Genomic DNA, 26,576 nt, shown 5'->3' with positions numbered 1-26,576 from the left:
TTAGCGCTCCATCTTTCCCAGCCAGTATCGACCCAGGCCTGCGGCGACCTGCTTACTGTTGTGTGCACACCAGTGCCTGGCACGTGGCAGGTGGCCTTACCGAGAGCACGAACCACAGGTGGGGCTGGGAAATCCCGCCTTTTCTCAGCTCACGGAGAGAGCCATTCTTAAGCTCCAGAAGTTTCTTCCTTCGGACAGCATCTGTTCTAACACTGAGCCTCTGGCTTCTCTGCAGAGGAGACCCGTTTAGCAGAAAAATCCCCCAATTCAGCAGCACTTTCCCTCCAGAATTGCAGGAAGCAGCTCACAGCCTCTCCAAAGCATCTCTGTTTGAGAGTCTTCCCTGTTCTTCTGAAAGCATATCATATTTTTAGACCGTTTCGAATTATTTACACACCCTTCCTACAGCAAACTTGAAACAGGTGTATGGAGGCCTGCCTGGGCCCCATTCTCCAATACTGTCCCCATGCACTTTGTACAGGTACTGACAGGCGCCCTTGGCAGGCACCTCCATCCGAATCTTAATCAAAGCGTCCGCCTTACCCGTTTCCCAGTCTGTCCGGGTCCGATTCTGCCACCAGCAGGTCTCCCGGAAGTCAGGCAGGAATCCTGCTGCCTGCATTGTGTGCATCGTATATTTGGATGGTGGGGTCGCTGCCACTGACCCACAGGGTAAAGACCAGAAATAGACCCTGCCCTAGATGAGGTTTCTGATACAAGTGAAGGACTGTCTCTCTCCACTTAATAGTGTCCAGAACAGCTGTGTGGAAAGGAATGTTATCTTTCGTCTGTGACTAAATCTCTTTTAAGTCCTGTAATTCACACGCACTCAGATAATGAGGATGCCAGCACCCGAGGCTGCTGCAAATTTCTGTTTCTATTTTTATTTTAACGGCTTTGCTGTCTGTGCTTTTTCCTATAAGCCACACCCAAAAATCATGGTAAATTAGCTCCAAGTTTTTACCTTTTCGTAAATATTGGGAGGATAAAAAGTAAGAGGAGGGATGCCTTTCACTCGTAGAGCAGAGTGATTTCTAACTGGGAGAATTATGATGCAAGTGACGGATGTTTTGTAATGATCATTTGCACTGGCTTTGTATGGGAGTTACCACGGTGGGAGAAGCCACGTTGAAATCTCCTCTGGGGGGACAGTAATAATCACACGAGCCGGGGCCGGACGCCGGGCCGAGCCCTGTCCTCAGCTCTGCCCCTTCGCCTGCATGTCTGTATAGGAGGTGTGACCCCATTTGACAGATGAGGAAAACCGAGGCTCAAAGAGATGGAGTAACTTGCCCAAGGTCACACAGCTGCCGGAGCTGCACCTGAACCTGGGCAATCGACTTTGGCAGACTCTGGATTCTTAGCCTTTTGCTTGTTCCTGCCTCAGAATTTATGTTCTCTACTTTTTGTTCTGGAAGACAGTGCTAGTTCTTGGTACCTAATACAGGGGTCCTTAATGAATGCCCCAACTCAGGCTGCACCTTGGAGGTGCCTGACTTGGAAACAAGGGGTCTGGTGGCAGGAGAGAGCCCTGCCCTTCAGGTGGCTTTCTGTGCCCCGCAGGTGGGACACCTGGGTGGTCGTCTCCACCTGTCCTCCTGTGTGGTTTGTGCCCTTCGTTTGAATCTTGGGTTGACCTTGGATGTGCGCACATCCCTCTTCCCAGGTGGTCTACGCGGGGTCACCCAGGGTCGTGCAGGGGTGGGAAGAGGACCCTTGGAGTCCGGCAGACCTGCATGACCAGCCCCCGGGCCTGGCCCTCCTGTGGGTGGAGGGTAACACCAGGACTGGCATCCTTGGTCACCCGGGGGGATGAACGAGGGGATGCGTGTATGCCTTTTCTGTGGCTGCTGAAACGGAGGACCACGAACTTGGCGGGCTAAGTGACACGTGTCTATCGTCACACGCCCCTTGTGGGTTAGAGGTGTGGTGGGCTCAGTGGTGCCCGGCTCTGGGGCCCGCGGGCCAGAGTCGAGGTGTGGGCAGGTCCTGGCGTTCTGAGAGGGAAGCCGAGTCCTGCTCACGGGTTGCAGGACCCGGGTCCCCGTTTCCCTGCGGGCTGTTGGGGGTCCTTCTCTGCTTCCAGAAGCCGCTGTATTCCCTGGCTCCTGGCCCCCTCAAGGCGCGCAGTGGTGGGCCGCATCCTTCTCGAAGGCCTGGAACTCCTTCTGTCCCCCTCTTGCTCTTCTGTCTTCCCTCTGCTTTGAGGGCTCCTGTGATTACACAGACCCGTCTGGATCATCTCGGATAATCCCCCTGTCTTCAGGTCAGCTGATTATAACCCTGGTTCCATCCGCAAACGCCTTCACGGCAGTGCCTAGGGTCATGTTTGATTGAGTAACCCGGGGCTGGGAATCTGGGGAGATTAGAATCCTGCCGTCTACACTGTGGGTAAGTGGATTAGCCCGGGGACCGGCCCATAGTGAGCTACTAGGTGCGGACAGGGTGATACCACTGTGATGAGATCCAGTTAAATCAGCTGCATGCGTTTGTGTTGAGGGAGAGCAGCGGTGTCCAGCTTTGAGGAATCCTGCTATTAAAACAGCCCCCTTCCCCAAATTATAGAGCACGTAAATCAGTTGGTAACTGTCTGAATTGTAACAGTAGTCGTGAGTGTAGGAATTTTTTTTTATTGCAGTTCAGCGGCAGGGTACCTTTGCATCAGGAGTCAGGGGAACATACGTAGTTACAATGTATCTGGCCTCTGCCCACTACCCTGCATTCTAGGCTGCCTGTGTCTCTCCCTGTCTGAATGCGGCAGCCCCCGTCCACCCCCCTCATCTCTCCGGCCCCTTTTGCCTCCCTCCAGTGGCCCCATAACCTTCCAAGAGAAGGGAAATCCGTTCTCTTTCTTTCCTGGCTGGAGACCCTCCTGGGTTTTTCATTCCTCCCAGGATAAAATCTGTTCTCTGTCCCATGGGTCATGAGGCCCTTTGAGTCCTGGGGCCTGTCCCCCACTCTCACCGCATGCCACCCCGCCCCTAGCACTCCAGCTACCCAGCCCCTTCTCAGCCCTTCAGACTGCCCAGTGCTCCCACCCCAGGGCCTTTGCACGTGCTGTTGTCTGGAGGGAGCCCTCCTCTCCCCTTCCCCACCCCCTGCAGTGCCTGGCACATACTATGAATAAGTGAATCAATCAATGAAACCCCAAACAGGGGCCTCATGTTCTTTAGGACACATCTCTTGGATCAAGGCTGGTGGCTCCGTGTGGTCTTCAGACCCATGCGTTTCCGAATGCAGGGCCAGCCCCCCGTCTTTGCTGTGTGTTCCAGGCTCTGGTCGGAGCTAGAACCAACCCCACTCTAGATTTCTGCCCCTCCACTCCCTCCTGCCAACAGACCCCCAGGGCCCATTCCCCTAAAATCCTGGGGTTCCCTTTTATTACCATGGTCCCCCAGGTAGCCCTTGAAAAGAATGAACCAGTAGGGTCAGAAGCCCCCCAAAACTGCGTGAAGTGCCAGGAGTGATCTCTGCTGCACCCCAAGTTGATGGGCTGAGGTAGCCTCCACTAAACACAGAAGTGAATGCTGTTCCCCCGTCTGCCGTGGCGGTCACTGGCACTATTGTGAGTATTCCAGAATGGGAACTGGTGAGCGCACCAGGGTATAACCGCCCGAATAACTGCCCCTCCCCCCATGAAATCCCAGTGGAGCCACCAGCTTTAAACTGCCCAGCAGGTTAGGGAAATATAGGCTCTGAAAGCGATCACAGCTTCTACGAAAATACGGACACAGCCATCATTGTTTATAGGTTTGCACAAGTGGGTTCTTGGAATTATCGCTCCAGCCAAGGAACTTAGGAAGTATTTTTAAAAGTTTAAAGTACTATAAACCTGGTGCTATGGATTTTCTGTAATTTATGGATCGGGCCGGATGCCGTGTTTGAACTGTGACACGGTAAAAGACTTTGTCTCCCGTTCCTGCGATGGGGTGTTAGAGACATAAATCCGTGTGTGGTGAGGCAGTAAGCCCAGCTCTGGGGTCTCCCAAGGGAGACGAAACAAGTCCCTTGAGAACAGAAATCCAGTAAACATACTACAGTGTACACGTTGAATTGGAGGAAAGAGAAAGTGTCTGGGTGACAATGACCGTTATTTAAACATGAATTATCTTCTTTTAAAAGTCAGAGTCAAGTGGCTGGACCGTCGGAGCGGTGAGCATAACTGCTGAAGAGCATTGCCAGTTTGCCCTTTTATTTATTATTAACATTCTAATCATCCACGTCTTTCAGAATCCCTTTCTCCACAGTTGTTGGCATCCCATCCTCAACGTGTGTCACTCCAGGGTCACAGGGTGGCTGCTGGAGCTCCAGACCCCGCAGGACACTCGGACAGGAGGCAGGCACGCTGCCATCAGCACCTGCCAGGGTGATGGTGACAGCTGCCTTTTCTGTGTGTCTCTCCGTCCATCCATCAGCGGTGTTTCCCACAGAGGAAGCCAGCCCACTCCCTTCATTAGCTAGAAACAGGGCACACGCAGCCTCCAACAAGGGAGGTGTATAGGATGTACCCAGGACGGGAGGTCCCCTGAGACTTTCGGCTTTGTGCTCCAACGCACCCCTGACACCCAGAAGCAGGAGCTGCCTGGGGCTGTTTTCTGTCCTTCCTGCAGAGGGCGCCCCCATCCCTCCCCTGGTTCGGCTTCTTGCTCCGTATTCTTCTGCCTCCATCACTGCCATCCTATGGGGCCCTGCCGGCGGCCTGGATGTGCTCGGGGCACGTAAGACATCAGAAGGCCAGCGTCTTGCACCAGAGGACTTTTTGTGTCCCGAGTGCTGGGACCGAATGCCAGCACCCTACGAGGGAGGCCCTTCCCCCACTCACACGTGGGCTTAGAGGGGACACACAGTTAGGAAGTGATGGAACCCCCTCTCGTGCCCGGGTCTTAGACTCCGGCTCTAGATGGCCTGAGCACGGAAGACACTCTGAGGAGGGCTAAGCCTGGGGACACCCACGGCCGTTTCTCAGGCCAGCTGTGGCTGCCGATGCCTTTCAGGGCGGGGACCATGGTCCGTGACATGGAGGCTTTTGTTTTAGAAGAGTTGGGCGTGTTTAGAAAAGAGCCACGTCTGGTATTGCATTGAGCACCACCCTGGGTAGCCTTATGGGCAAGGCTGCTGATGGAAACCCCACCAAGGTCAAAGGGGAAAAGAAGCCAAGTTCAAGGCTAGGTCAGCCCTCAGGTCAGGGGAAGGTCCCACGGGCCATCGTGGGGCGTAGTTCCTTCTGTGACCAGCAGAGGGCGGGGCTCCCCTCCTCACCGTGGGCTCCGTGGGACCTGCTTTGTCTTCACCCTTCCCTCTCCTTTGGCCTCCAGTCCCCACCCTGGGGGATGCCCTCTGGACCCTCTTCCATTGGTTTCCTAAGAGCTTGGACAGAGAATGCGGCTGGAGCAGTTCTTTTTAAGCGTTTGAGTTTGCAGGTTTAATTCTGTTCTGTGTAGGGTAAGGAAGGGTCCCTGGAGCCTCAGGTCCTCAGGTCTGGAGGGCAGGAGCTGATGTGGGTCCTGAGGATGCTGAGCCCCCCACTTTTGGAGCAGCGATGCGTCGACACCCCTGTGCGCAATCATTGATTCGGTCAACGGATGGATACCCACTTCCTGGGCACCTGCAATGCCCCAGGCTTCTGCCTGACAGAGATCCCTGAACTCATGGTGGCGACCTGGTGGGGTCCCAGGTCCTTGGGCCGTCAGCTCTGCAGGGGTCGTCGACACGCGAGGGGTCTCCGAGAGCACCGCTAGCACTGGTCCAGCTCTTGCCACGTGACCCCTGGGAACGGCCGGGCAGGAGTGACCATGCTCTTTCTAAGATGAGGAATCACAGTTCCAGAGAGGGGTCCCCAGCCTGCGGCTGGTACCAGAGGGCCTGTGGGACCCACAGCACGTGCCCTTTTGTCCCTCCCTCAGCTGGGGTCCCTTCTGTGTCACCAGCTGCAGGAATCCTCTGGAGACCCACTTCTGCCTTCAGCACTTGGCTTTCACCGTGCTCATGACAAGGACCACAAGACACTTCATGGACGGGGTCCACACCCCCTCCTCCAGCCTAGCTCACACCCTGGCCCCTCACTCTGCCTCTTTCTGGGGACTTCAGAGCTCTGTGCTGCTCCCACCTCATGGCCTGTGCCCCGACAGTTCCCTCTGCCTCCTTGACTTGTCTGATTAATCCCACTGAGACTTCAGTTTCAGAAAGAGCATCACTTCCTCAGACCAGGCTCTGCCCACCCAGGTTGGGCACCCCTCACTCTGTGTTCACTGAAACCAATGGATTGATCGATTGCTTAGTTCTGAATCCTCTCTTCTCTGCAAGATCACGAGCTCTGAGAATTCAGGGTCCAATAACATCTTGTTCGTTGTGGTATTCCCAGAAAAATCATAAGTTTTGTCACAAAATAGATACTCAGGAAATATTTGATGGATGGTAATAATCTGCATCTTTTTAAAATTGAGGTATAGTTGATGTACAATATTCTATAAGTTTCAGGTGTACAGCACAGTGATTGACAGTTTTTGTATTTTTCATCTGCACTTTGTGTAAGAAGGAAACCAACTCTGGAGACGCCTGTGGGCGGGATTGGACCTCTGTGTGGTCCTTTTTCCACACACCTGCTAACAAGGGGCACGTCTGCGTGTACGGGTGGCTCTGCCAGCCTGAGAGTCACCTCCGCCGTGGTGTCCCCACCACGACTGCCCTGGGCAGAGGAAGGTCCTCCCTTTCCTTCACCACTTCGTGTTTTCAGAAGGGATGAACGAATTTTACAGGCTTCGCCATCTTTGTAGTTCTTTGAGGCAGCTGTGTTGAGGCTCTCAGGGCTGCCCAGAGTCAGCAAATGGCTTTGGGTTTCTGATCAGGGACCAGAAGGGTGACCCCTGGGAGGGCTTCAGTCTGATTCGGAGCCCAGGGCAGGGACAGGGGAGGTGGAAGTGTGATTGTGCCTAGCAGAGGTGAGAGGCGGAACCCACTCATTCTTCAAATCAAAAGCTCAGCCCAGGTGCCTCTGTGTACCTGGTTTTGTTTTTTAAAACGGCCTTATTGAAATACTTTATGAACCAGAAAGGTCACCTGTTTAAAGTGTAAAAATTCCATAGCTTTTGGTATATTTACAGAGTGGTGAAACCATCACCATAATCTTTTTTTTATTTTTTATTTTTTTTATTTTTGGCTGTGTTGGGTCTTCGTTTCTGTGCGAGGGCTTTTCTCTAGTTGCGGCAAGCGGGGGCCACTCTTCATCGTGGTGCGCGGGCCTCTCACTATCGTGGCCTCTCTTGTTGCGGAGCACAGGCTCCAGACGCGCAGGCTCAGTAGTTGTGGCTCACAGGCCTAGTTGCTCCGCGGCATGTGGGATCCTCCCAGACCAGGGCTCGAACCCGTGTCCCCTGCATTGGCAGGCAGATTCTCAACCACTGCGCCACCAGGGGAGCCCCATCACCATAATCTTATTTTAAAACACTTAGAACCTTTCTATCACCCCAAAAAGAAACTCCTTACTCATGAGCAGTCACTCCCTTTGCCCCCGTGCCCCCTCCCTGCCCTAGGTAACCACTAATCTGCCTTCCGTCTCTGTGGACATTTCACATAGTGGAATCATATAGTATATACATGTATATTTTTGTGTGTGTGAGTGTGACTGGCTTCTTTCACTTGGAACACTTTCAAGGTTCACCCATATTGTAGCAGGTATCAGTATTTTATTCCTTTTCATGACTGAATAATGTTACATTGGATGGATACACCACATTTTATTTATCCATTTATCATGGATAAATAAAGACCCCCTTGGGATCCTCCAGGCTGGGACCTGCGGACAGCAGCCTTCTGCACCCCTTGTGGGCCAGATCTTCCCAGGCCTCCAGCCGGCCCTGGTCTGGGCGTGGATAACTTGGACGGCCCGAGTCTCTCCTGCAGGCAGTTCACCAGATTTTTATTTCTACTGATCAGTAGAGGTGGGGTCACTAATGTTTTTAAACCTCAAACTATTTTTATTATGGATCATTTCAAAGCCAGAGAAAAATATAATGACCAGCTCCATCTCTACCCAACTCAAATCAATATTGTGCCAACATATATGCTGAAGAACTAACATATTTGGTGGTCACCTTTGTCTTCTGTCCCTCACCTCCACGTGAACTCCTGGAGCAAATGCTAAGCCTTATGCTTTTCTATGCCTTTAAGCCCCGCCATACAGTTAGGGGGAGTGGGCGAATGGGCACAGACGTGTAGACTGTCCGAAGGGACTCGAAATGGTTTTAGGTGGTACGTACACGAGCGAGGCATTAAGGGATGTTGGCGTCTGTAGACAATTCTTGTGTTCTTCGTCCTTCCCACACGCGACAGGGAGGCTGCATTCCTATCGCTGGAGTGATGGTTTCCTTTAAAATGCATTTAAGGGCAGATTGATTTAAAGAAAAATCTTAGGTCCGTAGCAGTACAGGTTCTGAGTAGGGGAGGCCCTGAAGCGTAGGGGTAAGGGACAGACAGCCGGAAGCTGCTGCGGCCACCCCTCTTCTGCTCTCCTCTCGCACGTGCCCCTGGGCTGCCATCCGCCCCCCCCACCCGCTGGTCCATCTCTGTATCCGCTGCTGGCCGGCCTACCTCAGGCCTCCTCACGCAGGCGTGGGACGTGCTGATGGCGTGGCTGGGGGCTTCCTGAGACCTGCCTGTGTTTGGGCTGGGACTCGGCACGGCGCTCAGGGGCTGCCGGAGGACACGCTTGGAGAGACCGCGGGCTGGGAGCCTCGGCCCTGCCTGTCCTGGCTTGTGACCCAGGCAGGTGCGCTCGCCTCTCTGAGTTGCCCTCACCCCTCAGGTGGAGGCTACAGTAGCTCACACCTCAGAGGTGCGTGAGGAAGAGACGATGCCCCCCCCGCCCCAGAGCCAGGTGTGTCACCGTGCAGCACAGTTTTACGTGGATAAAAAGTATTTAGTAAAACGTCCTACTGGTTTCCTCTTTGTTTCATGGTATGTGTTGACAACTGCAGTGAAGTATTTTGGGGGGGACATGTATTGACTTATTGGTGGCCATTCTCGGCTCTGTCCTCCCCGGCCACTGGAAGACCCATTGCGGCTGTTTCTGCATCTGGATCCCCAGTGCCTGGTGTGGTGCTCAGCGCACGCTGGACTCTGCGGATTATTGGGAGGGAGGGAGGGAGGCAGGCAGGCAGGCAGGCTTTCTTTCTGTGAGGGGACCGCTGCTAAGAGCCCAAAGCTCCACGTGCAGGGAGGACCCGCATTTCCCCACATCTCAGTGCTGTCCCTGGCCCTTCACTGGGGTTCACCCAACACGGCCAGGTGCTCCCCCTGCACCCCAGCCCGGATACGAAGAAGCCGCCCCAGGACGGTCCCCAGCCCCTGCCCAGCGTCAGGACCCCTGGCAGGCTCCTCTGAGCCCCGGTTGTTTTCATCACCCACAGTGGGGCTGAGAGCACACCCTCTACCTGGGGTGGCTTGAGGGGCTGAGACAGGATCCTGCCCGTCGGAGCTTCTCCGCACAGCAAGGCCGGGGCTGGGTGCACCCTCCCCCGGCGTCCCTGTGGCCCTGCCACCTGGGGGTCTGGCCCCCTTCTGAGCCCAGGCTGTGTGACACAGCTCCCCTTTCTGTGTCCTTTACTGGGCCTCCCTCTTCTTCATCGTCCTCCCGCCCCGAGCCTTAGCTGGAGATGTGGGAGTTGCCTCTGTTTCTCCCACACCATCATCTAGAAGGGTTAGAATTGCTCATTAGCCCCTTGGGGGACGCCTCTGTAAGTGGCAGCCCTAGGCGGTGTCACCTCCCTTGCCTGGTCTCATCAACTCCATCAAGGAATCTGGGGGAGGCCTCCCTGGAAGGTGCCAGGTGCCCCTCTGCCTCTCTCCTCCACCGCGAGGGGCTGAGGGCCTGGGGGAAGGAGGGCTGGGCAGTGGGGAGGCGGCTGTGGTGGGCGGGGACAAAGCTCCGTAGTGCCCCACCCCCCATCCCACGGTGGCCTCCAGATCCCCGAGAGAGGAAGGGCCCGGGAAACCTCTGCCTGAAGCTGCTTGGGGAGATTAGGCCCTGACCTCCGAGGGAGGCACCCTCAGGGTCTCCTCCCCGCCAGCTGGGAGCCGGAGGAAGCGGGATGTGGAATCCTTGTTTCCAGAGCGCGGCTGCGGTGGGAGTGGGCGGTTCAGAACTCAGGATTCAGCCCCCCCCACCTCGGGGCGGGCAGCGTGCAGTTCAGGTATCTGAGACCCCGCCCCCATCCCCACGCTGGCTCTCGCTCCCCTCTCTCGTGACGTCAGGCTCCTCTCGCGCGGCATGATGGGAGAATCCTAATGTTTTCCAACAGATGCTCCAAGAACAGCTTTCAGATTAAAGCAATCGCCAGAGCAAAGACTCTTCTTTTTTCCTTTTTTTTCCCCCGGGGGGTGGGAGGTGGGGTGGGGGGAGGGAGCGCCCCCAGAAATTCTCGGGCATCACCCCCTGCCCCAAGCACGCAATAAACACTGACAAGAAAAAGTTTTTATTTCCTGGTTCAACTTTTTTTTTTTTTTCCTGGAATATAGACTGAAGAATGGGAATAAACACGAATAAATAACAGAGCGAGGCCGCGCACGCCGGGATGCGCCTGGCTGCAGCCGCGAGGCTATTGTCTCACCGCCCTGAAGCCAGCCCCGGCCTCGTCCTCCGGCTTCTTCCCTTTCCCTGTCCTTTTTGATTTTCCTTTTTTAAAAAGACGCCCCCTCCAGTCCCCTGGCCAGTGACCTTGGCCTCCTCGGATGCTCTGATTACACGCGGCTCCCTCCAACTTGCCCCCGCGCCGGCCGGGCCCATGGCCGCGTCCGAGGACGGGAGCGGCTGCCTCGTGTCGCGGGGCCGCTCGCAGAGTGACCCCAGCGTCCTCACCGACTCCTCGGCCACCTCCTCCGCGGACGCCGGGGAGAACCCAGGTAACGGGGTGGGCGGGGGAGGGCGGGGAGGGCCGGGGCAGGGGGCGCTGGGCGCAAGTCCCCGGCGCTGCTGCGCGCCGGGGCTGCCTTTGCGGAGCCGCGGCAGGACCCGGTCGCTCAGGCTCGCCGTAAGGCGGTGGAGCCCTTTGTCCGGGGAGGACTCCGCATCTGCCCTCCTTGCGGGTTGGTGGGCTCTGCTGGCCCCTCCGAGGGGCTTCCCTTCTTTGGGTGCTGACCAGCTGGGGGCCGGGAGTCAGACCTGTGGCCGCCTCTACCAGCGCCGGCTCCGAGCTCTGCTTCCCTCCCCCGCGGCCCCAGCTCCGGTGGCCCCGGCGGCCCGGCTGGGGCTCCCCCGCCCGGGCAGGGCAGCGCTTATGCGGCCGCCGCGCAGAGGGGTTCCGCGGAGCGCCCAAGTCGGCGGGGCCTGGCGCACCTGGGCGCGCCCGCCCGCCTCCCGGGACAGGTGTGCTGGCAGAGCCGCCACTGGGAGATGAAGGGCATGCGTGCGCCAGGACGGAGCCTGATTTCATTAAATTATATGGACTTCGTTCATTTCCCCACCCCCCGCGGCAGCGTCGATTGTTTAGGTGATAAATCCGGTCACAAAGGAGTCTATACGGCTTGATTGATTACTTTCCAAAGAGGAAGAAAGGCCTAATAAAGCAGGAGGGGGGGGTGGTGGGAGGTGGGCTGTGCGCCCCGTCACCATGGAGACGCAGGAAGCAAAGTGATCATTAAAACCTTTCTCCACCAGAAGGCAATTTTCACTTCACAGGGAGAAGTCTTTGCTTCTGAAATGTAGGGTTCAAAAAAAGAATCAAAGCTGGTGTTTTGGTATCACGCCACAGGAGTCCATTCGAATCTTAGAGAAGCACCATCCTGTCACAGGTTCTGTTTTGACAATAAGTTGCTCTTACCTTCCTTTGAGGATTGTCCCTCTCTAAATTCACTGACCCCAGATGGGGACTTGATCACGCTAAATGGTGGGCATCAAACTCCAGATACTCCCTGGGGCTGGGGTGAAGCGGCTTTGTGGGGAGGGATTCCTTCACTTCGCTGGAACACAGAGGAGCTTCACTATTTAACTGCAAAGAAAGACCGGTTAAAGGCAGCTCTGTGGGCGCCAGGGCCCAATCTGAAATTTTAAACAATAAACCCATGCAAGGCTTGTAAGATTTCTTTGTTAGGACTATTGACACTGTCATTTGGTCAAACTAAGGTACCCACCGGAGGAGATCCCTAGCTTTTTTTATATCTGGGAGGGCAAGTTAATTTCCTTGGAGTTTCAAGCAGAGGCAGCTATATGCAGACCCTTAAGGCTTTAATTAATCCATTTATTAGAAATCGGGGATTAAGCCCTCAGCTCTCCATGATGGATTGGTTTTCTCTGTGTTGAAGATGCACATCCATGATTGTTCCAATTATGGAAGTTGAGTGGCTCGTCATGAGAAAATCCTGTTCAGCTCCTTTTGTCTCCCTGACAGTAAAAGGAAGCAAACTTGAAACAGGAATTATGGAGGATTTAGCTTTTTGGCTGTCTGTGAGTTGATGCCTCCGTGGGTGGAAACGGAGGGCTGGACAGGTGTCTCGTGCCGGTCCACCTGGGAGAGAGGTGGAAGGGCTTGGATGTCCGTGATTAAGTGATACCACGGGAGGCTGAAAGCCCGAGTTAGTCTCTGGTTCAGATGCTCAAAATGGGACCCAGCGAGCAGATGCCTGAGGTAAAAAAGTCTCTAGTAGATATAATTCTGTGAGTGGTAGAACCTCACTAAAAAGCAAAAATCAATGAAGTATTTAAGGATTGTGTTAAGCACAGGAGTTCTGGTAGAAAGAGATTCAGAATCTTCAAGTTGGAAGCGACCTGGGAGCTTGAAGCGGGAAGGGTGGATTAGGGGAACATTTTCTACAACTGCTTTGCTTGGTTGGCTTGGCATGTGTTCGCACGCCTCTTCTGATGGGAGACTCACTTCTTTTTGATGCAATGCATGCTTCTTTTTGGGCAGACCCATTTAAAAAGTCTTTTTCAAATGGTTTGGGAAGGTCTGCTATCAGTCAGTTCTGATGTGATCTTCTCATGATGCATGTTACCTGGGTTTTCAGAGAGTCTGGTGTTGTGAGTTAGTTATCGCACCCACCTGAGTCATTTCTTCACTAGGGTGAAGAGTCCCAGCCCTTCAACTCCCTTGCCCTGTAGGACCTCTCGCATTTGTCCACCTGCTGCTCTAAAGGGCTGCTCCTGAAATGTGAAGCTCACGAGCCAGCTGTGGAATAACCCGGTGCAAAGTCAGATAGAAGCGTCACCTCCTTCCATCTAGATTCTGTGGTTTTATAAAAACAGCCCAAGGTTGCATGTACCCTTTCCCCCTCCAAAATGCATCCTTAATGCATCAATAGCCTCACCACAAAAACTCAGAACATTATGGGAAAGGTAAGCGATGACACCCCTTTCTGTCACTCTCCAGAGGTTATCTCTGTGATGAGTTCGGTGGAGCATCTGGACCTTTTCCAACATGTTTGTATCTACATGTTTTTGGGGAAAGGCATTTAAAAGAACTCAAGTGGTAACACACTGTATGGAAGGTTCTTCGATTTGGGTTTCTACTCAACACTGGGTCTCGGAGATCTCCCTTTCTTAATAACCACATAGTGTCCCAGGGAGTATATTTTTCTCAGTTGAGCTATTAGATATTTGTGTTTCCAGTTTTTAACTATTACAAGCAACACAGCAGTGGTCATCCAGGCAAAGCTTCCTTGGGCTCCTTTGTGAATTTCCTCTAGGATATGTCTGGGTCACAGGAGACTCACATTTAAAATTTTTCTGATACTGCATCCTCCTGGAAAATGGACCATCGATGCTTCTTCAGAATCTGAGTGCACCCTTTCCCCAAAGCCTTGCCAGCACCTGAGGTCATCCATCTGGTTTTCTCTCACGCGAAGGGTGACAGGGGGTGTCTCGTGTTTATTTGTGGCTCTTTGATTGCTGGTGAGCGTGAGCATCTTTTCGTGGCCTTATTAGTGCGTTAAATCTCTCAGCGGCCAGGGACTGCGTGGCAGGGAGGAAAGATCTCCCCAGAGGGTCACCCTAATGCTCTTTCCACGTCGTTACTCCATTCACGATTCTTTTGGCAGCTTCACAGGGTTCTTCACTGCAAATCCTTACTCTGTACCCACAAGCATGGTTAAGATTTTCCCCAAAACTTAAAATTTAAAAAAGGCAACTCGGCATCCCATCACCTTGCCTCCCTCCGAGGGGTTCACACTTGCGAGGAGAAGTTTTGCTTTTTCTCGTTCCATTAGCCCTCAGGCCATGGGATGGGCTCTGCCCTGGCGTTGGTCCCATGTGGACCTTCTTCTGGTCCAAACCCACGTCACCTGCTCATCTTGTCCCTTCACTGCTCTTGCCCGCTCATCCCCCGACCCTTCCTGACACCCTCTCCTCCCTGGGTTTTCCCTGCATCCCGCGGCACCTCTTCCCAGCCCATCGCGTGGGGGTTCCCACAGGGCCTTCTTCCTCCACTCTCAGCTCTCTCCCTGGTTCCCAGATGCCAGGACCAGAGACTGAGCCATGAGTCATCCTGGACGGCTGTTTAGAAGGTTTCCGTGGGTTCTGGCAATTTGTCTTTTTAAAGATTCTGCTCTGCAACCAGGTGGGGGACCCTTTGATCTAGAGCGGGTTTCTCAACCTCAACACCGTCGACGTTGGTAATGGGATCCTTCTCTGCTCTGGAGGCCGTCCTGTGCCTTGTAGGATGTTCAGCAGCCTCCCTGGCATCTGTCCACTGACAACAGTAGCACCCCAGTGCCTGGTTGTGACCATCGAAAAATGTCCTCAGACGTTGCCAAATGTCCCCTGGGGGCAAAATCTCCCTGGAGGACTGCTGATGTAGCTCTTGCATTGTCAAACCCTAGCGTGTATCAGGATCACCTGCAAGGGTCGTTAACCGCCCCCCCCTCCCCCCCCCCCCCCAGTGTTTCCAGTTCAGCCTGTCTGTGGTGGGTGCTGGTGATGTGCATTTCTAATACGTGACCAGGTGATGCTGATGGTTCGGGGCAGGTGACCATACCTGGGGCCCCGTTGAACCTATTCCTTAGCCACGGTCTCAGTCTCTGCTGACAAGTTCCGTGTGTGTCCCATGTGGGACCTGCCCTGACCTGTCTGGCTCCTGAGCTCCGGACCTCTGGGTCCTGCTGACCTCTGCTTGCCCAGGTCTCGGGCCGATCTTACCTCCTCAGGGGGGGCCCTCTTTGTTCACCTGATGAGACGGAGTAGCTACCCTGCCCCCACCGCCCAGATCCCCTTCCTCCGTCCCGATTTGCTCGTGATTCTCATCAGCACCTGGGACTCTGGGCTCACTCTCGGTGGGCCGTGCTCCCTAGGCCAGGAGCACAGCACAGACTTCGCCCGCAGGAGGCCTCGGTGAGCACCTGTGGAACCAGGCACAGTGTCTTAGTGGACGAGGCCTGGCGCTGGCCAGATGGCTGGCCAGGGCCTCCGTGGATAAGCATCTCGGTGGCAGCCCGAGAGTGGCTGGCAGGTCGGTGTGGAGGAGGCTGGGACCGCGTCTTTCTGCAGGGACAGCGTCTTTCTGCAGGGACCGCGTCTTTCTGCAGGGACAGATCCACCTCTGCTCGTGGCCTGGAGAGGGAGAAGCCTCTCGGCATCCACTCCCCTCCTGAGCTGCAGACAGACTCACAGACACATCCCCACCCCAGACTCCAGGCCCAGGCATCCCTTTGCCTGAACCTTCTACTGGCGCCCCCGCGCGGGGTGGGGACGAGGGGGTGGCGGCCCGCTTTCTCCACGGCGTGGCTCTCCCTGGCTTCGTTCCTTGCACGTTCCCTTGCTCCGGAGTCCTGAGTTTTGGGGATCTCACTCTTGCAGAGTGTCTCCATGGCTTAATTAGCAGTAGAACTATGCAGTAATTACCTTGTCAGCTTCTTCTTGGGGGTTATTAAAAATAAAAGCTGCATGCTTAAAGAAATATGGAGTTTAGAAAACTTAGAATTTTTTCTGGTTACGAAAGTACTGCGCGTCCCTCATAGAAAATGATCGGAGGCTTTTGAAACTTTGTTCCTCAACCCCTCCTGACCCTAATGCGACACAGAAGGCAGTGACAAGGGACAGCTTCATCCCTGGGACCTTCCCAGGTGCCAGGTGTGGCTGTTCAGCAGAAAGCCAGGCACAGTCAGAGCCCAGGGTCTACCTCCCGCCCCATCCCATCCCTCTTGGTCACTTCAGCCACTTTCCTTCTCCTCACTGATCACTCTTTGAAATGAGCTCACTTATTTGACCAACTAACTTATTCTCTGTCTCTCCTGCCACATAGCACTCAATACAGTAGCCACTAGCTACTTAATGGCAATTTAAATCTAAATGAAATAAATTAACCTTAAAATTTTCTTTCCTCAGTTGCACTGGTCACATTTCAAGTGCTCAGTTGCCACGTGTGGCTGGCGGCTGCCATGTTGGATAGTGTGGATCTAAAACATTCCATCCTTGGCAGCTCTGTCAGATGGCACTAGTTGGTGGAAGACCCTGAGGGCAGGGCCTTGTCCCTTGTCCTCTTGGCTGTGCTGCCCTTGGCTGTTCCCCCGTGGATGTTTGTTGATTGGATGGATAAGTCGTAGTGTAGGTGACATGGTCATAGAGCTCTTCTGCTGGAGCCCCGCGGCTGATCATCTCATGCCCTTAAGGGGAGGACACCCAAGCAGAAGTCATTTCTTATCCACACAGGATTAATTTATTTCAATTCATTGAGCTCTTCCAGAGAACCTAAAATGTGCCATGGTTGGCCCTGGCTGGATGGGTCTCTTTGACAAAGAGAACAATGACAACCGAAGAGATTCTTTGCCTGGAATTGGATGAAGGGGTCCCAGGCCTGGCTCTGCCGCATACACGCTGTGTGACCTTGGGCAAGTCATTTCACCTCCGTGAACCTCCATTTCCTGTCTGTAACATGGTGGTGGGTAATGTCCATAACTCCAGGTGGGGGAGGGTTACTGAGCTCTTGTCTGTAACAGACACTAGTCGTTGGTTTCACAGCTGTGAAGAGGCAAGGCTCTCCTAGGACATCCCCTAATTGCCTTGAGATAATTCCATCTTCTGTGAATGAAGTCGGAAGGGTGCAGACCCTGTGATGAAGACGTGGAGACAGCCTGTGGGTTGATCTGCAGCCCCTCCTCTAACTGGCTCTGTGTCAGGGCCAAGCTGGTCAACCTCTCTGGGCTTCATTTCCTCCACCTGTGAAATGTGAGTTAGTGCTGCGTGGACCTGGCCGCGGTCCCTGCGAGGACTCGGGGACCCACGCCCCTCCGTGTCTCAGAACAGTGAGCCCACAGGGTCTGTCCTCAGGAAGCGGTGATGAGAAGGAGGAGGAGGGTTCTGGTTCCGATCCTGATTCTGGTCTACCCAGAGGGCAGCAGCGGCGTGCCGTGTGGACGTGTTGGTTCTAAGTCTTCCCACCAGCCCGGGGCTCCTGACCTCACCTGCCCTTTCCCACACCGACCCTTTTCTACTCCCCACAGCCTCCCTCCCTGCCCGGCCCCAGGTCCATCCAGCCATCCTCATATGCTGCCCCCCGGCCCCCTTCCTGCCCCCCCTCCCGACTGCAGGCCTACTGGAATCTCCCCACCTTCTTTAAGTTATTGACTTTGGTTTTCTAATTATGGGATAGCACATTGGTGGTCTTGAAATCAGATTTGAATGTGTATATATATATATATATGTATTTTTTTTGATTGTTTTATGAATTTGGTGATCTCTTAGGGAAAGGTGCCTGTCTTGAAGGACACAGGTGACTCATTTTAACACTAGGCCTGGGAGTGGCCAGACCACCTGCAGGAGGCTGCGGGTGTGGAGGATGGGAATGTTCCAGGCCCCTCACCCATGCTTCCACCAGAGCATGATGTATGGGGTGGATGTCAAATGTCACAGGAATAGAGGCAAAAGGAAAACGTTTGAATATCAACAATGTATATCAGAGGGTTTGAGACCTACCATTATTGAATTTGAGAGCTGGGATCTATTCCATGTCCTATAAAATGGTTTAACCCAGGCCCCCAACTGCAGTGTCCACAGGGGCTGGTACCCCCGAAAACGGCCGAGTCAGGGAGTGGGATTTTGCACAGAACTGTTATCACCAGGCAGGAATGTGGTCCCAGGGGGACCCGAGCATCCTATTTTAAGAGACATACTGGAAATCCAGATTTTTATGCGAAATGTGATTTTTAAATATTAGCAAGTTTGTCGGTTAGGGATTGGTTTGGCTTCATGTCATAGAAAACCTGAGCAGTACTGGTTACAACAAGAGAGGGGGCATTTTACTTTCACCGGAAGTGCGGGCAGCACACCTGTCTCAGGGCCAAGGCTCTGCGATTTCTTTGCCGGCTCCTGGGAACAAGAGGGTTGCTGTAGCTCCAGCAACACATAGGCTTTCTAGGCAGGAAGGAGGGGATGGTGACGGGTGGAGGCGTGTCCAGCTGCTTGGTCCTGACCTGGCTTTCCTGGGAGCCCCGAGTGACATCCGCTTACACCTCCTTGGCCAGAAGGGTGTCAAACAGCCACTCCCACCTGCAGGGCCTGGGAGATGGGGCGTTTGTTTGTTCGTTTTTTAAATTGACTATATTTATTGCAGTATAGTTGTTTTATGATGTTGTGTTAGTTTCTGCTGTACGGCAAAGTGAATCAGCTATATGCATACACATATCCCTTCTGTTCTGGATTTCCTTCTCATTTAGGTCACCACAGAGCATTGAGTAGAGTTTCCTGTGCTCTACAGTAGGTTCTCATTAGTTATCTATTTTATACATAGTATCAATCGTGAATATATGTCAATCCCAATCTCCCAATTCATCCGACCCCCCCCTTCCCCCTTGGTATCCATACGTTTGTTCTCTACGTCTGTGTCTCTATTTTTGCTCTGTAAATAAGGTCATCTATACCAATTTTTTCAGATTCCACATATATGCGTTAATATACAATACTTTTTTTTCTCTTTCTGATTTACTTCACTCTGCATGACAGTCTCTAGGTCCATCCATGTCTCTACAAATGACCCAATTTGTTTGTTTGGTTTTCTTTGGTTGGTTGTTTTGGGTATGTTCACGGCTACCCCTAATACGAGCAGGTTCAGAAGACGTGAAGAATGAGAGTGACTGCTGGGTGGTCATCTACTGTCCTCCTCACTTAAAACCAAAGCACGTGACCCGAGCCCAGCACATCTGGGGCTGCATGTGGCCGGTAGGCCACCCTTGGAAAGCTCACGCAGAATCTCAGGGGAAGCTGAAGCACTTTTTATACTTACGATATTTCTTTACCAAGAAATTAAAGGTTGGACTAAGAGGTGTGACTCAAGCCTGAACATATGTCCATCCAAATTGTATTTAATAATATTTATCCCGGGAACAAGACTGACCCTCACAGAGCTGACAGTCTGGTAAATTATCAGTGGCTGGAGTGAAAATGTGCTTGTTGTCAGCTCTGTGTTACACATGGGGCATCTTAATTGTATTTAATCTTCCTCCAAACCCTTGAGGTAGGGCCAGAGGGTGAGAGGGCCATGGGCACATGTGTATGAAGAGCAGTTTGAATCTAGGTGAGTTTAATGCCTGGCCCACTCGGTATGCCCCACCCACCCTGCATGCCCCACCCACCCTGCCCCGCCCACCCTGCAAGCTCCACCCACCCTGCATGCCCCCCGCCCCCCGCTCACTCTCTGCCCTGCCTGCCCTTTACTGGCTTCATTATGCATCTCACAGGAAGGCCGCCTGTGCTTTAGATGAAACAGATCCCTGTGTTTATCCCCTTCCTGGTTCAAGCCACCTATCCCACAAATGCACGCGTATCTGTAGTCACATAAACACACAGACACAAGATGTACTCTTCATTTTCCCAGTTCATTTAACTAGCATGGGCACTAGGACAAGATTTATTTATTGAAGGTCAGGCAAGGTGATGGCAGAGAACCAGCTGTGGGCAGAGTTGTGGAAGGTCCTGTCTTTAATGGGCTGGGGCGACTCATTTGGGTGGGTCTCTTGGCAACACACCTTATCTCGTGGCCGTCACATAAGTAGACTTTGACATCCATTAGTCAGCAGTCAGAAAATGAATTTGCCAAGACCTGAGCGGAGGGGTGGGAGCTGTGGCTATAGACTTAATAGATATGTTTATTACACACTGTTATGCAGCTGTTTTAAATGTAACACTTTGTTAAAGTTGCTGGGTTGGTCTTAATACTGTTACTCATGAGTGGTATTGTCATTACTTAATTTTTTGGTCCCATTACTTCTTGGAAGTTTGTATCCATGTGCAGACAGAATTTTTGCCTTGTTGTAATCAGTAGCTCAGGGTATTTAAATAGTCAGGAAGATCTGCCAAAAATGATCTTTCTGCGCTTCCCTTTGGCAGGAAAACATTGTCTCGGGCAACGTGAATTGTGGGGTGACTGTGTTTCCGCAGTCACATGAGTCAAGTCATTGCTGACCTTGGCTCATTTGTCAGCAGGGTCTTTTGTGCAGAGCTCCCCAGAGCTCGCCAGCGTCGGGGCTGTCCCAGCCTGAGCGTTGCTCTGTGGGGTCCCCTTGGCCTTGCCCCACCTTCTCTATTTTCCTGTTATCCTCCAGGTGACCAGGGATACAGTCTCCACAGAGAGTGGTAGAATATGGTCCTCCTTCAAGTCACATTTGTTTGCAAACAAAAGAAGATGGGCTTAAAATATTACTAAAGTAGTTGTGGTCATCCATTGAGGAGACACAGGTATGGCAAAAGTCACTAAGGTGGGATGGGTTTCGGTGAAATGGGGCATGGTTTTGTACCTTATCATTCATTCCTACATGTTTATCTGCTGACACAGGAAGCGCTGCTGTGTGCAGGGGGCGTGGTGTGCGGGTGATGTGAAGAAGTATTGCCCCTCTTGGAAGCTCACCCTCTGCCTAGGGGCATACCGTTTTGACTTGTAAAATGACAGGGCACGTATGTAATAAGTACCAGACCTCCCACATTTGCCACATCCACTTCGTCCTCTGCTGGAGCCTCCAGACCTCCATGCCGCAGCGCTGGGCGCTCTCCCCTCTGCTGTCTGCAGGCGGGCAGGGTCGACAGTCTAGGCCGGGCAGCTCTTCTCCCTCCTTAGACCCAGCGAAGTTGTCTCATGGCAGTGGGGGACATGCGCAGAGCCTCTCAGCGTCTGGGGCTCTCACTTCAGTCTAGTTCTGTTAGAGTGGACACATGGTCAGTTTAAGTTCAAGGGGAGGGAATACAGCCTACCCCTTGGTGGGAGGGGCTTGGTCACATTCACGTTGGAATCTCCTGCTGCCTCTGCCGTGGTGGGGCCTTGACCTTGGGGGGGAGCAACAGACGAGGTCTTGAGGGGAGCTGGCAGGGGCGTGGATTCTTTGGTGTCCCCTGGATTGCGGAACTTTGACAGCTCCACCTGACATCTCTGGACCTTGGTTTCCCCCTACGTTCAATGTCCCTGCCTGGAAGGGTGGTGGTGAGGATTTGACGGGTTGGTTTCTGTGAAGCATTTAGCACGGCACCTGGAACGCAGAGAGACCCTGTCGCCATGAGCTGGGGTTCACCCCCGCCTATCGTTACGGACACGCTTCCACCAAAGTCCTCTTGGAGGCCTCTGAACATTTTGGCTGATGACAGTGGGAAGCCCTGATTCTGTGCAGTTTTGAGACATCCATGGCTCCTACTGGTGCCTCGAGATCTTGAAAGAAGGGTCCCTCCTGGCCTGAGGTCACCACTGCTGGGAGAAATCAGGCAGCCCTGTAGGACTCTCCCATCCTCCCCCCTGCACGGCCCTGGAGCTGGTTCCCGGAGTCGCTGGTGTGCACTGGGGACTCCTCCGGGGGCACTGTGCCCGGCTTCCTAGTCGGGGAGCTGGTCCGGGGGAGCCAGGATGCAGAGGTTGTATAACTGGCCCAACTTAAAGGTCAAGGTCAAAGGCTGAGTCACACTCCAGCTGGGACATGAGGCTGTGATGCGCTGAGCTGACCGTAGTCCCGGGGCTCCTTGAGGTTGGCTTGGGGCTCGGAAAGGAGGACGCGTGGACGCTGGAGCCAACCGCCACCTGTTCCTCAACTTCTGTTCTTTCTTCCCCTAATTCTTGCAGCTAGCTCTGCCTTAATAGGAAATAATGCAAGATTTAGGGATAATTTATTATTTTATCTCGTCTTTTCAGTGGGAAGGGTGAGTAACAGGGGGCATTTAATAACACACAACATGGAACAAACCAAGCGCTGCTTCCTGCTTGCATTCTCTTGGGCAGGTGCTCTGGGTCGGGGGCACGGGGTCCGCATCCCGTTTGTCTCCCCCCCGGAATCTCATGGAACTTGTCTTTTCCTTAAGATCCTTATTGCAAACAGCATTGACATTTTAATGTAATTATTTTCCTCTAATATTTTTCCAACTCTTTGCACCTTCTGGGAAATATGTTTGTTTCTTTTTACTTTAAAGATATGTCTTGTCCACTGTTCTGTCTTCAGCTCCAAAACAGAGTCTTGCTTATAGTAGGTGCACAGGAAACATTCGTTTTATCGTAAGTACATGGTAATGACACCCAGCAGCCCTTTCTTGTTCCTATTCCTATTCCATAAGGAAAAGTAAAATCAAGGGGGAAAAATCCCCCAAACAAGCAACAACAGCAAAGCATCAGGTTAAATGGTCTTGCCCTGTCGGAAATTCCTGGAGCAGGTCAACAGGCAGAGAGGGTGGTAGCTCAGAGGACAACTTCTCAGTAATACTCGTGGCTAAAAATAAGCCTACAAATTTGTTAATAATTGGTCTCTGTGTGGTTTTTTAAATGAACTAATAACACTTTATTCCAGGAGGATATTAGCACAGAGCAGCTGTTGGCTCATAGGAAATGGAAATTCCAGTCACTGGGGTTTTCTCTGTTTCCACCTTGCTTGGTGAGCTCTTTGACTGGGAGGCTGTGGGAGCCCATTAGCATTGCCCAGGGCGACATCCCAGGAGCCAGTGCTGGCTGGAGGGGGCATGGGAGAGCCTGGGAGAGTCGCACAAAAGATGGAGGCCGATGCCTGCAGCTCACTGCGTGTGAGGTCCTCCCTCCCTCCGCCCCTCCTTTCTGCTTCCCACCCAGCAAATTGGGTGCCTTCTATTAGGCCAGGCATGATGCCAAGCGAGGGGCTGCCGCGGAGAGCAGAGATGTGGCCCACCCCGAGGGGTCTAGTGGGGATGGGCTAAGATGCCAGTCTCGGGGGGAAAGGGGTAAGAGCTGCTCTGGAGCTGGCAGGCTGGGGGAGCTGAGGGGAGGTGTCCAGGGGCAGTGAGTTGAGACCCAAAAGGTGGTTGGAGTGAACCAGGCCGAGTGGGAAGGAAAGGTGTGCTGGGCAGGGAGAACAGCCGTGCAAAGGCCGAGAGGCAGGAGGGAGCTTGGGGGTTCGTGGGCTGAAGTCAGCCAGTGGCTGGAGGAGGGTGAGGGTGGCTGGATGAGTCATGGCACGCATGTGTGCACGTGTGCGTGTGCCCTGCTGTAACTCATCCTCATTTATAAAAGACACAGGCAGTCATGGTCATGGTTAGGGCCATGACATGGCCCTCGTCGCTCTTGCAGGCAGCTGGAGCCGTTGTGCCTGGGTGCCTCGGAGCTGGCCTTGTGGTCAGGCTAGAACCCTGGCCCTGCCGACTGCACCTGGCTGACCTCGGCAAGTCCCTGTATCAGGCGGCGCCTCAGTTTCCTCGTCTGTAGAATGGGGGCAGTGATGGTTCCTAACTCCTGCGGTGGTTGTGAGGCTGGGTGAAGTATGTGACCCCAGCCCAGCGCCTGCGCTGAATGTAAGTTAACTGTCACCTGCCTTCAGGCGCCTGTCCTGTGAATGTCACCAGTAGAGCAGAAAGCTTGGCCCTGGGGAACAACACCCTTTTCCTGGTTCACGCTGGGCAGTGAGTCTGCTGAGGCCACCTTGTCCTGCCTGTAGAGGGTGATGCCCCATGGTTGCTGGGAGACCTCAACCCTGTGCAGTTAACCATCTGGCCGCACACAGGAGGGCCTCTCGTGTTTCTAGCCCCTCCAGCTCCAGGACGAGCAGGGGTCAGAGATGTCCCATGAGCTGAGTTGGGCGCCGGTCCCACGGGGAGGAGGGTGGCCATGCAGCCAGAGCCATCTCCGGCCAGGCCCTGGTTATTCCTGGCACCCCGGAGATGCACGTCTGTCCTGAAAGCCTTGAACTGCCACCTGAAGAAGTCCGAGCTTATCCTGTTGGAGGCGAACGGTTGGGCTAACACGTCGCCCCGTTGTTAAATTTATTTTGAGGAGGGCTTCTAACACGACAGCAGCTTTGACCAAAAGAAATCTTCAGCAAACACTCAGAACCGTGTAGCCACATGAGGTGTAGCCTTCAAAAGTGACCGCCCCCTTGGAAATATTGGCAGGGAAAGGAAAAGAAACGCTTTTTGTGGGAGGTGGGGGACATCATTCTTTTTACAGACAGGTGTTTGGAAACGGGAGGAGTGGTATGTGCGCACGTCTTGTGGAGAAGCGTCCGTGATGGGCGGAGACGGGCGGAGCAGCTTCGGGAGGTTGGCTTGGTGCAGTCAGGCCCGGGCTGGGGTCTGTTACTTGCCAGCTGTCGGTTCCCCTTCTTTGGGCCTCAGTTTCCTCCTCTGTCAAATGGGAGCATTATGATCATCTCCGCACCAGGCGGTTACAGGCAGGATGAACTGACACAGTCTGGCAAGTGCACGTTCAGTGAGCGCTGACCGTCTTTATCGTTCCTACAGACCGGCCTCCTCTTCCTAGAGACACCGCCGATGTTTCTTGTTTCTGAGATGCTCTCAGAACCTGTCTGTGCATTATATTCTTCCTCTTGTTTTTAATCACAGAAGGGAGTGTGCTCTCCCCACCCCCTCCCCCCAGCCCTGTTCTCTACTTTGCTTTTTCCTCTTAAGACTATATCTTGGAGATATAGATACGAAACTTGAAAAAGTAGGGACGAACCGGCTGAAGCGTGATGAGGGCGGAGGATGAAGGTAATGACCGTTCCAGGCAGAGGGAGCAGCTGTGTGGTGGCCCCGGGCGGGAGGGGGCGTTGTGTTTGAGCATGGGCCCCATGGCTGGGGCGGGGGGAGATGGCAGGGCCCAGCCCGTGCAGGGTGCTGACGACCCCACTGAGGGTTTGGGTCTTTATCGTAGGGGCGACGTGGATTTATCCTAGGGGCGACGTGGATTTATCGTAGGGGCGACGTGGAGCCTTTGAAGGTTGTATGAGAGAGGGTGACCAATGGATTTGGGACTGGGAAAGGTCACTTGGCTGCTGCTTTGGGGGCACATGGGTCGCACGCGTGTGTGTGTGTGTGTGTGTGTGTGTGTGTGTGTGTGTGTGTGTGTGTGGTGCAGCTCCCTGAGAGAGAAGGTGGACCAGAGGCTGGAAGAGGTAACGGAGAGAAGTAGATGGAGGTGGGGTTCACAGGACACACGTTGAGGATGCAGGCAGGGGCGGGGGAGGGAGGGAGCGAGGACGGCACCAGGTGTGTGGCTTGTGCACCTTGATGGGGGAGATTGGAGGAGGACCCAGGTTGAGGGGAGGGGAAGAATTCAGTCAGAAGAGACAGCCAAAGGCAGATGCGCAGGAGGAACTGGATAGAAAAGGCTGTACTTGGACTGGAGAGAAATAAATCACGTTGACATACGAATAGAGGCTTGTGCTTCCCTGCACAGCCAGGCTCCTGGGACCCTGGGGGTGACTTGAAATGTCCCCCAGACCCTTCCCTGTCCAGCCTTACCCTGGGGGACCCCACCCAGCCAGCCAGCCGTCTCTCCACCCGCCCGCGGTGCAGGCAAGTGAGTTCCCCGTCCCTGTGGAACGAGGCTCAGTGACCTGTGCTGGGCACACGGATGGTTTATGTCTAAGTCAGAGCTTGAACTCTGGGGGATGGGTGGGCGGTGGGCGCTGCTAGGTTAGATTGTGTGGCTTCCCGTCCTGACTCTGTGTGACCTCAGGCGAGTCACTTGCCCACTCTGTGCCCTCCACCTCCTGTAAAAAGGGGATTGTGCTATTCAAGTTGTTTCCACAGACGGCCTCACTCATTCCCTCAGACCCCGCCCTTGTGCAGTGTGACTTTGTCACTCCTCCCATCAGGCAGGGAGGCTGCCCCCTTGCATCCTCGTACTTGCTCTGAACAGAGCACAGCGGAAGTGACGCAGCGTGACTCCTGGCCCAGAGCTTGGGCGCCTGGCAGCCTCTGTTCAGCCCTCTCCCCTGCCGTGTAAAGCAGTTTGGACCATCCTGCTGGGGGGAACTGGGCACCCTGGCCAACAGCTCTTGAGAGCAGAGCCGTCCAGGGTGTTTCCAGCCTGGCCAGACCCCCAGCTGAGGAGTGAGCCTGGCCCTCACCACGTCCAGCAGAGGGGCCCTGCCCTAGCCCCAGCCCACAGCAAGTGGACCATGAAATCGCTATTATTTGGGGCCACTGAGTTGTGGGTAGTTTGTTACGTCTCACAGATAACTGATAACCCACTCCAACTAGTGCATTGGAGGAGCCCGGGGCTACTTCTTGCCCTGAGTTACACTGTGGTCCTTTGTGCTGAGCTGCTGGGCAGGTGCTGACTTTTAAATGAGGTTTCTCTGTTTGTTTCTGGCGGACTCTGGCTCTGCGTTGAATTTGGAGGGGGTGCCCCTTACACCTGTGACCATGTGCACCTGCCTTGTGGTGG

General features: G+C 53.9%; 1 protein-coding gene across 9 annotated transcripts in view; it reads left to right on the top strand.

Moving 5' to 3' along the window:
• PHACTR3 (phosphatase and actin regulator 3) overlaps window positions 1–26,576 on the top strand; it is a 414,253-nt gene that overhangs the window by 195,676 nt on the left and 192,001 nt on the right. For 2 of the 9 annotated variants that reach the window (XM_082361026.1, XM_082361018.1), the window contains exon 1: window positions 9,842–10,896. The exons of 5 other annotated variants lie outside the window; for them this stretch is intronic. In XM_082361026.1, coding sequence (XP_082217152.1) covers window positions 10,779–10,896 — 118 coding nt within the window. In that variant the 5' untranslated portion in view covers window positions 9,842–10,778. Of the gene's footprint in view, window positions 1–9,840; window positions 10,897–26,576 lie in introns of those variants that run through there. 2 more of the 9 variants (XM_082361021.1, XM_082361027.1) reach the window with 2 other exon arrangements.

The sequence above is a fragment of the Balaenoptera borealis genome (genome assembly GCF_965194805.1).
Source record: "Balaenoptera borealis genome assembly, chromosome: 16".
In the NCBI taxonomy this organism is placed as follows: Eukaryota; Metazoa; Chordata; class Mammalia; order Artiodactyla; family Balaenopteridae; genus Balaenoptera; species Balaenoptera borealis.
Note: the sequence above shows the minus strand (reverse complement) of the source record. Positions and strands in the feature narration are given on the sequence as shown.